The following is a 15863-nucleotide window of genomic DNA, read 5'->3' on the forward strand; positions in this document are numbered from 1 at the left end:
AGACATATTTAGAATGAGCTTGTGACAACTGGGTCTTGGATTTAGGGCTCTGAGTTTCATCTCCTATCTTTGTCGTTGACCTACCTATAAACTAGATTAAGATTCTTGTAAATTCTGTGCCTTGCCTATAAAACAGTGCTAAAACTCCCTTGACTTCAGAGATGTTCTGAGACCTAAATGGAAAATGTGAAGCAATGAAGCTTTCCTGATGCGTTGAACCACTAGTTAGTTTGTTTGAAAGCAAATACAAGTCTATTTGTTTTTATGCTTCATAAAATTCAAAATATTCTAGTCAGGAACATCAGATTCAGACCATCAGGTGGATCACGAGGACTAATAATGCACAGGTTACATGCTTCTCTTAGGGAATTCTTTCTTAGGGGATTTAAATGTATGCAGAATAAAATGGACAACAGGGTAGTGACCTTACTGCATTTTTTTTTTTTTTTTTAAGTTAGCTAAACTTCAGCATTAGCACTGACAGAAATATTTTCTATTCATCAAAGCACATAGCTGAACACTTGACATGCACTGTAACTGATCCCACTGTCCTCAGACCACTGAAGTACCCAAATGTTTTGACTACAGAAGAACAGCAAATTGAAGCCAGCTTCATCAGTTTCAAAGTGTCTTGGCTGTCCTTGTGGAAATGCTCTACACACATGCAAGAACTGAAAACTGGAAGATTTTCTCAGTTAATTAATGATTTGAAGTGTTGTTTCAGCTGCCGAAATTCTATAAACAATAATAGAAATAGCTTTCACTAGCAGCACACTCTCCAGAAAACATTTCCCTCCGAAGTACATTTAGAGATTCACACAGCAGCCCTATTCCTTATGTCAAGGTTGCCCGGGACAGCAAACTGTCATCTGCTGTTTTCATTTCTGACACCCTCCCCACAAGCTAGGGCCTTCTCCCATTACCCAGCCACACATTAACACTTTAAGGTCAATTTAACTGACTTCTCTGTTAAATGGGAGAGGCTCATCCATGCAGTTAGACTGAGAAACCAGTAGATCCCTTGTACACTGCCAAGCAAAGCAAGCAAAGGGTGATTTCTCTCCTACCTTTTTTTTTTTTTTTTTTTTTTTGTAATAAGTAAGGGCTTAATGGCAGACTGAACAAAACTTTAAAAATCACATTTGCATTCTCGGTGACTTGATTTGTTCTCAGGCTTACTTAGGATGACTCTAGAGAGCAAGACATCTTTCTCCTGGCTCCATGTCCATATTCAGATGTAAAGCAAGGCTGATCTGTTTTTTCAATATCTTTCTATGAAATGCCTTATGGTTGACTGGACAAACATTTTCACTTTATTGAAGACAAGGACAGTGAGACCAGTGTAATACTCAGTGTAGGTACATGGGAACAGCCTTATTTCTATGGGACTCAGAAAAAAAAGTGTGTCTGCTATCGATTTAGAAATCTACATTTTCAAAATGTCAGTTGCTGTAATCTCAAAAGGATAAACTATAAATTACATTGATTTTTCATAACAGAAATATTCAAAATATATACAGAGCTGTGCATGTTCCAAGCATTTATAATTCTTTCTCACTCCTCTGAAACAAATAAGTATTTATTCTCTTGTACAGAGGGCAAAAGGGAAAGCAATTTAAGTGCCACTAATATAATGAGCAAGTTTCAGAGTCAACTTTAAAATTCAGAGATGACTGTAGAAGTCGACTTCCAACTTTATGATCTTTCCTCTGCAACAACTTACATAAATACATATATTTCTAAGTAGCAATCTGCTCATTTGCCTTCTATGTTAAGACTGAGGTGTATAGGATTGACTGTCCTATTGTCTAGGACAGTCTAGGATAGTCTAGAAGTCTAACTTCTGCGGGACTACAAGAGTGACAGTTTCTAGGACAGTGTGTCCTACCCTGTGAGCTGCAAGCACGTGATCTCCTAAGCAAGTCACTGAAGGTTTTGTCTAGAAACAAAGTACCGTGTCCTGATAGTGGTACAAACTGCAGCAGCTAGTTTAGCTTTCTAAGTAGACCATATGACATTGGGTTCTATTCTGGCATCAACAACTATGGACTATGTTGTCCTGCTATTGATGTGTGTAGCTGCCTGTGTAATTCCTTCTAGAAAGTAACTAGGAGACTTTTAACCATGACAACGATCATTACTTTCTGCTGACAGAAAAAAAAATAAAATAATAGTCTGATCAACAGAAATTACTTCAGATGACTGCAGGAGGGAGAATTTCTGGGGGAGTGGGATCTGAGTTATGGGACTTTTTCTCCCAAAAAGTAAAAATAAGCAATGACCTCATTGATTTCTCAACTATATTCAAAACTCTTCTCTGCAATTTAACTTTCCTTTGGGGACTATGCTCATAAATGAACCCATACACACCCAGAACATCACTACAATCAAGTTAAACATTCCATTCTACTCACCAAAGAGGAAGGGAGATATTACCACATTTTTTTTTTTTTTAATTCCTTGGTGGCATTCACATTCTACAGTGGTAGGCAATGAATTTAGATCGGTGGACTAAACAAGTGGCTTGAGAGCAAAAACTCCCTACAGAACTCTTGGTTAAATTAATGTGGAGTAATTGGCTGAGAAAAGGGAAATACTCCTCACTATACAAGACAGACGCTGTGCTAGAAGCGTGTGATTCAAGAAAACAGAATGAAGGAGGACCCCAGCCCAAGCACTGTTGACAATTACAGAGATGGGAAGCAATGAAGAAGTATTCCTAGCCAAAGGGTTGATCGTATCTCTAGGAGGGCAGCCACAATTTCTCCACCAGAAAGGGTGTTTGCAGTTATGTGACCTTTCCATCAGAGGTACATTGCTCTTTTGAAAATATTAGCATTGTGCAATGCACTGTCCAGTTCATCGACTCCCCTCTGCTAGTCCACAAGGTGGACCAGCTGTCATTGGTAGGCTGGTTCATGTGATAGGAAAGGTATGACCAAGTAATACAGGTTAATATTTGACTGTGTAAATCATTCCTGATGAAGTTTATTTAAAAAAGCAGAGTGCAACTCTGGCTCTTTAGTGTAGCCAAAGAGAGTATTTAAGTATTTTATTATTATGGTGAGATATATTGTGCTAAATGGCGAGATATAATGTGCCAAATATATTGTGCTACAAATGGAATTTAGCAGCCATTTATTCCTTAGATGACTTTTTTATTCATTTGTTTTTAATTTGGTTGTCAGCAGCAAATGTGTTACAGGCCTTTGGTAAGGCCTAATTTGAACTGTCAGGACCTGTGCCTTTTTTGTGGGCTGGGAGGTGACAGGTACCAGCAGTTTTTGTATAAAACATGGAGGATGTTCCAAAAGATAAAGAAGCAGAAGGAGTGTTTACCATACCATCAAGTGTTTGTAAGTGTCCCTCTGGGTCTGTCTGCTGTTGTTTATGCCAGCACACTGGATGCTAGCACATTTTTCAGTCATACACATTGTGCTGCCCTTTAAAAGACTGACCTGTTATGTTTTTCCAACAGTGGTGCCAGGAGTTGAGCTACTTGGTTACAGCACTAAGGCCAGAACAGAAGACAGAGACTAACATATTCTGCAGACTAGCCTACAGGAGCTGAAGAGCCATGCTCACTTACAGCACTGTTTTGAAGGCCTTCAGTGAGCATCCACTAGTAAAGGTTGGTGCCCTTGGCATGCTGGTTTCCACTTTGTATTTACTCTGACATCCCTTTCTTTCCTACCAAAGGAAACATATGCTGGCAGTTACCTTTCCATGAGCTTTATTTCAGCAAAGCTCCTGATGTGTAAAGTGGCTCTAACGGGCACAATTCCACGATGATAGTATAGTAACAGCAATGTTAGTAGCTCACCTACCCCTTTGCTTGAAAGCATGGCAGTACAATGAGTTGCCATACCAGAGCAGATTATCAATTCATCTAATCTCTGGCAACAACAAACACTTCATTCAACAGTAGTAGGCAGTTTCCCTCCCTTCAATCCTCATACCAGTCTAAACCCCTCTTACCTCTGCCAAGTTCTGGTAGAAAAGTGCTAGAAGAAGAGCAGTCTGCAGCTTGTCTCTCCGGCTCTGTGAGAGGTCCTTGATCTGCTGCTTCCTCACAAGAATGGTGTTTAGCTTGTGCTGTATCTGTAGCCCATCCAGTCCACCATCCTTTTCTAGCCTGCTTGCCTGTTCTTGAAGAGACATAATCTGAGAAGGCAACAAATCTGAAGTCACATTTATGTTTGAAACAAACAAACAAACAAACCAAAACAGGCTCCTTTCTATACGTAAAAGATTGTCTTTTTTGCTGGAAAGATCCAAGAATGTCAGGGACAGGCTTACCAGCATTTCCCCCAACCTCTCCTGGTACTATGACACATCTACAACTTCCTTGTTATCTCTCTCTGTAACACATCATGGCTACATAGATGAAAAAAGCTGTTGCTATAGGAGTCCTTCCCATTAATAAAATGGTGCAAGGAGTGATGGAGCAAGCCTGACCCTCATGGATGCTTAGGTTTTATTACTTTGTGGAAATCAGGTGTTGGGAGATAGCTCTCAACATGAACAATCAGCCTAGCAGGGAGTTGGCACAGGGCTGGGAGCTCATTCCATCTGGGGAAGCCAGGCACAGCCCCAGGCTTGAGAGTTTAGCCTTAGCATGGATGAATTACAGCTGCTGTCCAACTGCCAGGCAGATTCTTTTATGTATGGGTGAACAATTCAGCATCTTTTCCATAGACGCAAAGAACGTAGACAATTTGGTACAGATATTATATAACAAATATATATTTGAATAATAAGTCAAACCATCCAGTTTGAAATACTGTATTTTACTTGCTTTAAAAGCCACTGTTTTTCTGTGAAAAAAGGCAGAAACTTCTGGTATCCATAACATGCAGTATGGTCTGCTTAAAATATCTGTTCTGGTACGTCCCAGTATTTGATTTACTAAGTGGTTTTCCTGTCTACTTCAAGACAATATAGACAGGATTTGGGCATGGATGGTTTAGTACTTGTCTCCACTCCTCTGCCTCTTATTTCAGTAAGATTCCCTATTTTTTCTCTGGCTTGAGTATATCAGGCATATCACACCTGTTCATCAATTTATCCTGTTGCCATATTTAAAAACAAAACAAAAAGAACAAACACACAATTATTCCAGCTCATTGATAAGTAGAATATTCATGTTTGGTTACCATACCTTCTCATCCTGTGATGCCAGTAGCTTCTCGAAAGCCTCATGTTTTCTAATCAGTTGCTCTACTTCATCTACAGAGCTCCCGAAGTCACTGCTTTTCAAATAAACCTATAAAAAACGTTTAATATTTTTCTCAGTGGATTAAATATCACAATCTCAATTCACAAATGTGAGAGGAGATATTAGCTCTACAGCTGATAATTGGAAATGAAATAGTAGAGCTTCATGGTATTGAGCAAAAAATACAATAGCAGGCCCAACTAAGTAAAGCGACCAGTCACTGCTTACCATGATCACTAAACCACAAGGCTGGCAGTGAATTCAAGATGTCTAAGCAATTCTTGTAATCCAAAGCATGTCTGATAGATGTCTGTATGGTTTCCTCTTAGAAGATATCCAATAGCAGAGACTTTGCAGTCTACCATGGCAATTTATTCCACTGCTTCATTACCTTTCCTATTAACAAGATTTTCCAAATATCTAACCTGAAAATGCATTGTTAACGCTACACCTCATTACACGTTGCCCTCTTCGTCACAGTAAGGAAATGATTCCTTTTACATTTGCTTCAGTCTTGCATGTACTTGTAGGCTCTTTGAATACTTGGATTTCTATCTTCTCTAGTCTAAAGCCACCCTGATAAGATCAATCACTCCACAAAGGCTGTGTCTTCTTGACTTCTAATTGTTCTCATTGCTCTTCTCTGTGTTTTCTCCATTTCCACTTATTCTGAAATGTTGTTCCTACAACTTTATGCAATACTTGGCTGAGGCTGCCATAGTGAAAGTAGTGAAGGCAGAAGAGAACTGCTGTTGCCTTTCAAGCTGTAATCATCCTCATGCATCTGCGTATGGTGCTTATCCTTTACTCGATACCTTGAACTCAAGTTCACCTTGTAATCTATTATAAGTTTCCAGAACCTTTTCAGAAGAACTGCTATCAGACCAGCTTGTCTTTATCCTGTATTTATTCAGCTGATTATTCATGAAAAAATATCATAACTTGCACCTCTACCAAATGCATTACATTTGTTATTTTTTCAGGACTTTTTTCCAACTTGCGTGCACTAATTTAATTTACTATCTATCCTGTCACATTCTAACATAAGAAGATCTAAGTATAAAAGATGAAAGGCAGTTTTAAAGAAACTGACTTCTGCTCTATTCCCTTTTAACACTATTAGGACATTTTTATATTAATCCATGTACCTCTCTAATGCACCACGGTGTTTGTTAACTCCTTCCTGGTGCTAAGAAAATTGATTACACAATTACTACATACATTGTGTCACTAGTTAATATTTTGTCAGATGCAAAAGAAAAAACAATGTATTTATGTATTGGTAACAAAAAAAAAATGAAGAAGATATTCTGCAGGTCAGTAAGCATTTATGCTTTTCCTGTGGATTTAATTGCCCACAATTATGTCCCATATTTAACTGTGAGACAATGGCAAGAAAAATAACAAACAAAAAACAACAACAAAAAACAATTGTATGCTCTGATGAGACATAAAAATTTTGGTTTTGGACAAGGTTTACAATGTAGTGAACACAAATGAACAGAATTTTGAAATTCAGTCTCCTACAGGGGACTGCATTTTTCAGCTTGGACAAGGCACCGTGTGATCCATTCTGTGAGCTAATGGAATTATAAATATTTGGAAAAAGATGAGAAATTCCAACCAGTAACTACCTGGGTAAAGTGCAGAGATGGAAGAAAGGTTTGAGATCAGCGATGTAGCATGAAAAAATTAAGCAGCACAGAAAGAAACAGAACAGAATGAGCGAAACAACACAACAGGTAATATTTTCAAAAGAGGACTGTTAAAGAACACAGGCAAATCTGTGACACAAAACACAGAGGAACCCTCTGGATGTCCCCCTGCTCCCACCTGAGGGCCCCACTGAAGCTCAGCCCTGGCCCCAGCCCTTCCAGAGCTGCACTGAAGGGAGGCCTGAGGCTGGCCCTTATGGATGGCCCAGACTGCTCTCATTACCTTGCCTTGTCACTGTGACCTCCAGCTGGTTGATGGACCTTGTTATCGTCACCACCACTTCACTCTCCTCGGCAACTGTGGCTTAGAGAACTGACAGCTAGACTTGGCCTGACTTCCTGGTTCATTTTTTGGTACTTAATGAGAGGAATATTTTGCACATACAGAAAAATACACAGAAGAATATCATGCCTGGCCAGATGTTTGAACTACTCTGTACTAATCCACTTGAAGTACCAGAAGACAGGTAAGCAAATCTCATCACAGTAATCACTGCCAGGAAGAGGGGAAGGCCACTTAAAACTGGCCTACATTTTTAATAAATCTGGTGCATAAATCAGCAGGATGCATAAAGAAATACATTATCAATAATACTTCTTCTCTATTAAATACAAATCCCACCAGAAGACAGATATTTTGTGATTCAAACTTCAATATTCTGATCTATCCTACTCATCAGGTGTAGGAAATTGTTGCAGATTTTTTTTTTTAGTGTTTTTAAAGTTTGTTTTGCTCTTGTTGGAAGAAAAAAATCCCCACATGCAGACTCTAGGTCTGTTTGTTCTACTGCTGTATTAAGCCACTTATAATTAACATCCATTTTTCACACATAATTAACATCTGCTTTTACACTGAGGAAAAAAAAAAAGCTATCTATGGAATCTACTTATTCCTGTTTTTTGTATATAAGTACAGAGGCACATACTACATCTCTACATTTGTGTTTTAAAAGCTAAAGGCACTGTAGTCTCTCTTTCAGATTTTGTGAATTATCTATCATTTTTTGTCAAAAAAAGATTTGCCTGAAGAGAAAGAAAATTCTGTTAATTTTCCACAGTTCAGGACCTTTATTTAGTAACTGTTAGCAGAAACTGCAAACTTTGTGATACATGAAAGAATAGTCATTAGTTTTTCTGCTTTTATAATCTGTGGTGGGAAAAAAGACAAGGGACATCTACTGGTAAAGATGGTTACTTTCCTTGGAAAGGAGAACTGAGGCATTTGAGATCAGGGGTGTGGGACAGTGAGTCATAATCAGCTGCCACTGGAGTGCTCAGTGCTTTGCTCCTACTGAAAATCACTGTACACAAATAATACTGAGCATTCAAAGCTCCATTCCCTGAGCTGTTACAGCAGTGGAAAAAATGCTTCTGTCTTCTGAAAACTTCATACCAGGCCCCTACAGTAGAAGCTCACGCAAATACGCCCGAGAACCCAGATTTTAATACCGAAAAACGTTGCAAAAGAAAAATGGCTGTGTGCATTGCAGGAGAGGCTATGGCAACGTGCTTAGAAGAAACCAACCCCAGCGGCACAAGCACTGCTACCTGGCAAACTGATGAGATAAAATGCTTCCATTTGTCCTTTAAACAGAAATCTTACTCTAGCAGTTGCTAGAATCAGAACTGCAATACTTTTCATTTAAGCATTTGTTATACCAATCTGAAAGCAGCATGAAAACTGGCTCCCACACCATGATGTTGGCCCTTGGCCAATTACATCACTTTTTGGCACAGGGAATGGCCTGAGACAGGTCCCCAAACTCCTGCTTTCAATGTGATGTGTTAATTTCAAATACAAAAACACCACATAGCTCTCCTCAGGTAACCTACCAAGGTCTCCCACAGTACACAGCAGGTATAAACTTTCTTTCAAGTTTGTTTCCATTTTGAATCATAGCTCATCATCGGGAATTTAACTGTCAGCCACAAAAAGCACCAAAGACTTGTCCACTTGCTATATAATGGATTCATTTTTAAGTGAAGACTTGCAAAGACACTTAAAACCACAAAATGGACTTGGCTATTTCTGAGATTTGAAACAGAACATGTAAAAAATAGCCAAATTATTAACAATGTGAAGGACAGAAATGGAGATTTTAACTCTATTTCAAACGGAGTTTTTCACTATTTCTGAGCTAACTGCAGAGATTCAGCCATGCTGTCACGATAAGACCTCTTCTGTATGAGTTAACACAGAACTAAATGTAAAGTGCATCTCAAAACAGATGTTCCTTTTAAGCAAAATAGTACCATATACACTCTTATGTGATAGCACAGGTCTGCTCTACCTTTTAGAGAAATACTAAATGAAACATTTCAGTTATCAGGATAACTCTGCTCTCAGGATAGCACAACTTCACATTCATACAGACACAATAGAAGCTGACATGGTCCTGTAAAAAATCTGTCTTCCAAGAAATGTCATTTTTATGTCTCTAGAAGAAAAAACTATATTAAGTATTTGTGTGAATCCACTCCCTTCTCCTGCTTCTGCTCTTCACAGTATAACAAGCTTAACATATTTTGCTCCCCACTGCCTGCCCTGGGCTTGCTGCTGAGGTTGCTGGAACTCCACTGAAAATTTTTCATCTCTAAGCATGCAGTAAAGGCCAGAGTTACTCCCAGACTTAAATGCTTTCACTTCAAGCGTGTAATTGAGTCCAAACTCTACCCAGACATATGACAACAAGAAGGTTTGATTTGAAGTTTTTCTGATAAAAGTAAATACAAAACAAAAAGAAAAAAATTGTTACAATTGTTTTAGCAAAGTAAATACATGTACTTAATACTGAGATAACATAGAGCTCATGACTAAGTCACACTGTGCTTTGTTCCAGGAAAAGTTATGTTTGTAGTATGATACTTTGCTATAAGTGGAACAAAACACACCAAGTTGTTTATAAAAAAAACAACAACAAAAAAAAAAAACACCATGCACCTTTTCTATCATAATGACATCATTGTTTTGTTGGCCTCTCATTTCACAATACAGATGCAAAATTCTAATTTTAAATGTATTTAATTTTATCCCCCCCTCCCTCCCCCCCGCTATCTATTCTGCATGAGAATATAATTATCTGGTATTGGAAAGGTATATGGGAGGAATACAGAGACCAGTCAGTGTTTGTTTTCCCTTAAGTGCTCTACAGTTACATCCTCTGACCTATCCCATGCATCAAAATTCCCAAGCTCTGCCCCTATCCTGTAAGCAGTAGGTGTTAGACCAGAATTCCATGCCCTTACAACATTATCATTAAAATATTTACTTACAATACATTTGTCCAAAGGCAGATTAAATTCCTCTTAAAATCTCCTTAGTTTCACCACTAGAGACTTTGCTGGGACGTCCAAATTTGACAAGCAATGGAAACTAAATTCCTCTCTTTTCCCTCAGGAAAGGGAGGTATCTCTCTTTTTCACAGGGAAAATTGATTTCTTCCTGCACACTTAAATATACTGGCTTTTAAAAACAAGGATTACATTAAAAGTTTACAAGCCCATGAATTAACCATTTAGAAATACAGCACAATATGACAAATGAGAAAATAAAAAGTGTAACAGAATAATGTAAGCAAAACTACACTGAGGATTTGTCCCAGGTCCTAGACTGACCAGCAGAAAGGAAAACCAGTTCTTGACTCTAAAGTCTTGAACCTTCAAAGCGCTGAGCACTATAGCCCAATTATGCAAAACCTGTAAGTACATTCAGCATTGTGCATGTTAAGTTGACAGCAGTACCCAACTGGTTAAAAGGAAACACTTGTTAAGTGCTGGATCAGATCAGAGCACTCAGCTTCATTTAGGATGGATCAAGCAGCAACTGCAGCCTTGGTGACAGCGGAACAGGATTAGCTTTCTGATTGCCCCTTAAGTCATCTTACAGGTAGTAGGAACAGTGCAGGAAGCATACATGAAGGAATCCGCATGGCCTTGATTAACGCAACTTAAAACATATGTTTGCAAATGTTCCTAGAATGGAATGGAAATCTTCACCACTCTCCTCCCAGATCCAAAGGATGCAATGTTGACAGCGATAGATGGACACCACGAACCCTCTGTGTGCCTGTGAGCTGAGGACGCTGTGTGAGTTGGTATGTTTGTCAAAAGGTCATCAGGACATACGCTTTTTAGGGTGCACGTTTCCTGGGAAGGCCTCAAACCAGATCTTGCCCAGTGCTGCTGGGTGGAAAGCAATCCTGAACAGCAAACTGGATTCACTGATAAAGAGAGGTCAGCCCCAATCCCCACAGGGTGAAGAGGTGGACCAGCTATATCTGAATCATGTGTTCTGATGAAGATTGTTGGACTTGGGCTTCTTCTAAATTCTCTCACCACCTGGATAGGCATTGCAGTCCAAGGGGTGGCAAGTATTAGGGTGATTTTGGAAACCTTGTGGTGAGCAGGTGTTAGCCCATCACATGGCGCCTTCCCAAACTCCGGCCTTGATGAAGGGTGGTTCTGAAAGACAATCAGCTCTGGATCTAAGTTGTTGCTTGTGACCTCATTCCCATGAGCTGGATTTTCTCTTCCAGTCAGTGCAGCAGGGGACAGCCAGATATCTCTGGAGACAGACTCCTGGGGAAAGCCAGGGTACTTAGAGGAAGTCACATGAAACCTTGTGATTTGAAGGGCTGGAGACCCACCTGAATGGAAGACTGGTTTTGTTTTCTGGGATCCTGTTGGGAGACCTGCCGGGGTCTCAGGCACCTTCTCTAATTGTGGCATGAGAAGACTTGAATGAATGTGATTGCTTCCACGGGAATCTGCTCGAAAAGGCTTTACTGTCAAGCTGCAAGTTGAAATGTAAAGCTTCATTGAAGCATGGAGGTCTGGCATTTGGACGTTACACTGACTACAGCCTTGTTGAAGTGGGAGAGAATCACAAGGTTCCAAGGATGCCTGCCGATTTTTGCTGTGGAATGTTGAAACAGCTGGAATAGCAGACAGATCAACATCTAGGCGTGATGTCCAGCTTGATGGAGCTTTGCAGGAAAGAACATCAGAGGGCAAAGATACAGCAAGCTTCAAGGGATTGTCTTTTTCAGGAGAAATAGGATGAACACTTCTATCTCTTTCTGAATATTGCTTGTAAGATGCAGGTGTTGACCAAGTGCCAGAACCCCCATATCCACGGCCCTGAGGGTCTCTGGGAGGACTGGAAAACCTGGATATCTTATCAGAAGGATCAACACCGTGAGTGGTGTTCCCAAAATCTTTCTTCCGGTCTGTGTGTGCCAAGACAACATCTAGCCTTGAACAATAAGCTCCAGAAGACACACTGCTCGGTGATGATGCACTGCTTGGTGATGAGCTGGCACTTCCTGGAGCCATCTCTGCAACTGATTGACCAGTGGGAGGATGCCAAGCTGATGCTGGCATCTTTTGGAAAGGCCTGTCCCGCACAGTAGATTCAAAAGGAGGAGGTGGGGTCATTCTGCTGGAAGACAGAATCACTTCTGCAGTGGAGACATAGACGGGTGCAGATGAAAGTTTGCAGTCCCTGCATGACATTCTGCAGCTTAGTCCTAAATGATGCAAAACCAAAGCCACAAAAGCTTGCCTTTCCCCCTGTTTTTAAAAGAAACTCCTAATCCTTTTTCCTTTGGTACTGGAACTTTCCATTCTTCTTCTGAAGCAAAGGAATGAGAGGTTAATAAACATTCTCCAGGAAAAAAAAAAATAATAAAAAATTAAAAAAATCCACATTCAAAATAAAACCACATAGCTCTTCTAGTACTGCTACCACCACCTATCACGTCTGCAAAGTGATATGAGAGTGGGATGGGCAGAAAGATAAATTACGGAGCATGAGGCTCTGCTCCCTGAGTGTTCTGACAGTGAGACTGCAGACAGAGTAGGAGGGAGCCAAAAATGCTTGCCAGAGACAGCCTGTGAATTTGCTGTTATTTCATCCATGAAAAAAAAAGGAAAGCAGCTAACCTGAGCAATGCATCTGCTGCTGTGAAAAGATTAGAAAGGCACAGAACGTACAGGACACTGCTTCTGCTCAAAGCAAAAATGATTTTTTTCTTCCTTCTCTTTTTCAGCTGTTGCTTGTCTGCACTCCGAATGGCAAGATCTCAGTTTGCAGGTCCTAGGAGAGTTTCCTACAACAGTTCCATGCAATGGCACAACTGAATTAATAACAAAAATAAATAAAAAAAGATAGATGTTTGCCTAATTTTCTCCACATGTGCTCTATTTTCTTTAGCATAGAACAATCCTAGACTAAATTCTGCAGAAATCCTTCGAAGGTTTAAGTAACTTGGATGTAATATAAGATGCTGGCATGAAGTCAAACCTGTCACACTGGCACAGACAGCGAATGAGAGAGCAGTTCTCAGTAGCAGTTCTTAAACACTCCTCTGTTGCCTTCTTTCTTCCCCTGTTCCTTGCTGCTGGGAGAGACTTGGTCTAAGGCACATGAAGTTCTGGGAAAACAGGATCCAGTAATTATGGGATGACAGGAGCTGCTCTATACGCACATTTTGCAGATGTACAACAGCAAAATGCATGTGACTTGACATGAGTGTTGCCTTGAACGTAGCAGTCAGAAGAAACACAAGGGGTGGAGAGATTGCTAACATTTCTTTGCCTGATGGGAATTCTTTTTGAATGCATGTTTGCTGCTGTCCATTCTCAAAGCAGCAAATGACAAAATTCCCACTGGGGAAGTGGTTTGGGAGTTTTCAATTGATGTCTTGGCTGAATACTTTTTGAAACCACATTTGAAAGGGCTCCTTTCCTACCCTCCTGCCTATCTCCCTAGGGAGCAAGTCTGCGTCACTATGCAGCCATAATTTAACTCCATATAGTAGTAACAGAGCTCTATCCAAACATAATAGATTCCCCTTCCAATTGTTCTTCAAATGCAGAGAAGTAAAATAAAAAGAGTGAGCTGAGAGACCTCAGTTCACTGTCCAATTGTATTTATTGATCCATGAGGCAGATGGCAGCACCTGCAAAAGACAGCTTTGTAGTTCTTGATATTCCTCCCTCATTCAGATGGGAGTTTGGCAGCTCAGGAATAACCTGTTTGAAGAATTATGACACAGAGGGATGAGAGAATAAAAGAAATACAGGAATTTCAGCTGTAGATGAATCAAAATAGTGTTGGCATTTCGTTTCAGGGCCAGGCTGATGCACTGCATATTAAGGAAGGAGTAGAAGGAGTAGAATCCAGAAGGCAATTCCTTTCTGTTCCTCCACAAATAACAGAAAATGTTCCTCTTCTTGCATTAATGTTCTTTACTGGTTCCATTCCATAAATTTTTCAAAAAGATACAGTTTAATTTGTATGCCAACTTGTAGTCCCTGGCTTTTCATCAGTGTAATTTCCTAACCTTGCATCCCACTGTATTTATACTCACTGTGGATTGACACTACCCTGGACTTTGAGGTGATCATCAACATTTCCAGGTCTCAAAGCAGTAAAACTGACAAAGTCAGCAAAATGTGATTCAAAATGAGCAGGGAGCAGTGGAATTTGTGAAGTATGGTTTAGATGTGCTTTCACTAATACTCCCCTGTTTAGAGGCAAGCTGATGTTCCTGGGCAGCTGCCTAAAAAACCAAGATGGCAAGAATGGACATGACAGGAATGAGTCATCATGATGGAAGAAAATAATTCCTGAAAGGAAAGCTGTTCACAATATTGGCCTAATTAGTGCATCCAGGAGTAGTGTGTGTTGAAACTCATCCTGAATGCTCACAGCTCATTGAGGATCTCTTCGTTTGCATCTTTGGAGATGAACAAATTCAGTATTTCCTATTCCCACCTAACTGCACTTATACATTTTCTGGGCTAAATCTAAGGACCAAACCATAAAAGTCTCTTCTAGACACTGCGATAGCTTGGTGATAGTAGGGACAGAGTCAGTGAAGGAGACATATCGCTGACTATGATACCAAGATTACCAGTTTAGGAATCCATGGTGTTCTGAAATTTCCCTTGTAAACTTCAGGTAGATACTTGGTCACTAATTTCAATTTCAGAGACATTTGTCTATATGGTATACGCCACTGTGACTTACTTTTCTGTTTTAGACCAGTAACTCTGTCAGCATGCAACTGTAATTCTTGTCATGCACGTACCTCTCACAAAAGCAATAGTTCTTCAATCAGTTGTAATCTCCAGAGGATTAAATATAAACAGAAATGATAAACAAAAGCATTTATGAGTCTTCTTTCCATAGCTAGCGCATTCTTTCCAACCTCAGCATTCTTTTTTTAATTTTTGTTATTATTTTTTAAATTGGTTGCAGAGAGTAGTGGAAGGAACATAAGGAGCATACAATGATTGTGGCTCCCTTATTCTCTACACCTGCACAGACGAGACCAGTTTGTCATCATGCCTCTCGGTTTATTTTCTTGTCATTCTCCATGACCACAAAATGCTGTCTGTGCAAAGGGATGCTGGGAGGGACAGCCCATCCACACCTTAACTGCTCTACTTTTTGAGCATTTACCCACAATGAGAACAACTGAGTACCCAAATGCTTGGAATTTCTTAGAGAAAATGCTACTAGAGAAAGATTCTGACACCAAAGCTGCCCATTATGTTTCTCAAGGTCACAGTCTTCATTCTCAGGCTTTGCTTTGGCTGAAGAAACTTGTGGTAGAGGCAGACTGTGGCTGATCCCACCATGAGAATTTACCCAGTCTATGATGAAAACCCTTTTTTTTTTTTTGTGTCAGTCTACCTCACAACATACAGCAACAGTAAATTCACCTGAACAAAAAAGCAATGTGAACTGTAGGTTACCTGTACAGATGATGCTGGGAGCATACTGAAATTGCCAGGTGCAACCCTTTTAATGTAAGTGTAATATAGTCTTTCACAATCAAGACTCTTGACTGAGGGTGAGAAGAAACACTAGCCCATAGCAGTTATCATATGTATTTACCTCTGAGGTATGTACAGCAAAG

The 15863-nt window shown here is 39.9% G+C and overlaps 1 protein-coding gene and 1 long non-coding RNA gene across 2 annotated transcripts in view; one reads left to right on the forward strand and one right to left on the reverse strand.

The window, feature by feature from the left end:
• SPTBN5 (spectrin beta, non-erythrocytic 5) overlaps positions 1-15863 on the reverse strand; it is a 106281-nt gene that overhangs the window by 35328 nt on the left and 55090 nt on the right. Inside the window, exons 38-39 of the mRNA XM_068683943.1 lie at positions 5162-5266; positions 3979-4164 (exon numbers count right to left, since the gene is read on the reverse strand). Of these exons, the coding sequence (XP_068540044.1) occupies positions 3979-4164; positions 5162-5266 (291 nt within the window). The remainder of the gene's footprint in view (positions 1-3978; positions 4165-5161; positions 5267-15863) is intronic.
• On the forward strand, positions 3218-13116 carry LOC137857452 (uncharacterized). Its single transcript, XR_011097094.1, has 3 exons — positions 3218-3356; positions 3479-3631; positions 12984-13116. It is a non-coding gene; the product is annotated as an uncharacterized lncRNA (long non-coding RNA).

This window comes from Anas acuta, chromosome 5 (assembly GCF_963932015.1).
Source record: "Anas acuta chromosome 5, bAnaAcu1.1, whole genome shotgun sequence".
Classification (NCBI taxonomy): Eukaryota; Metazoa; Chordata; class Aves; order Anseriformes; family Anatidae; genus Anas; species Anas acuta.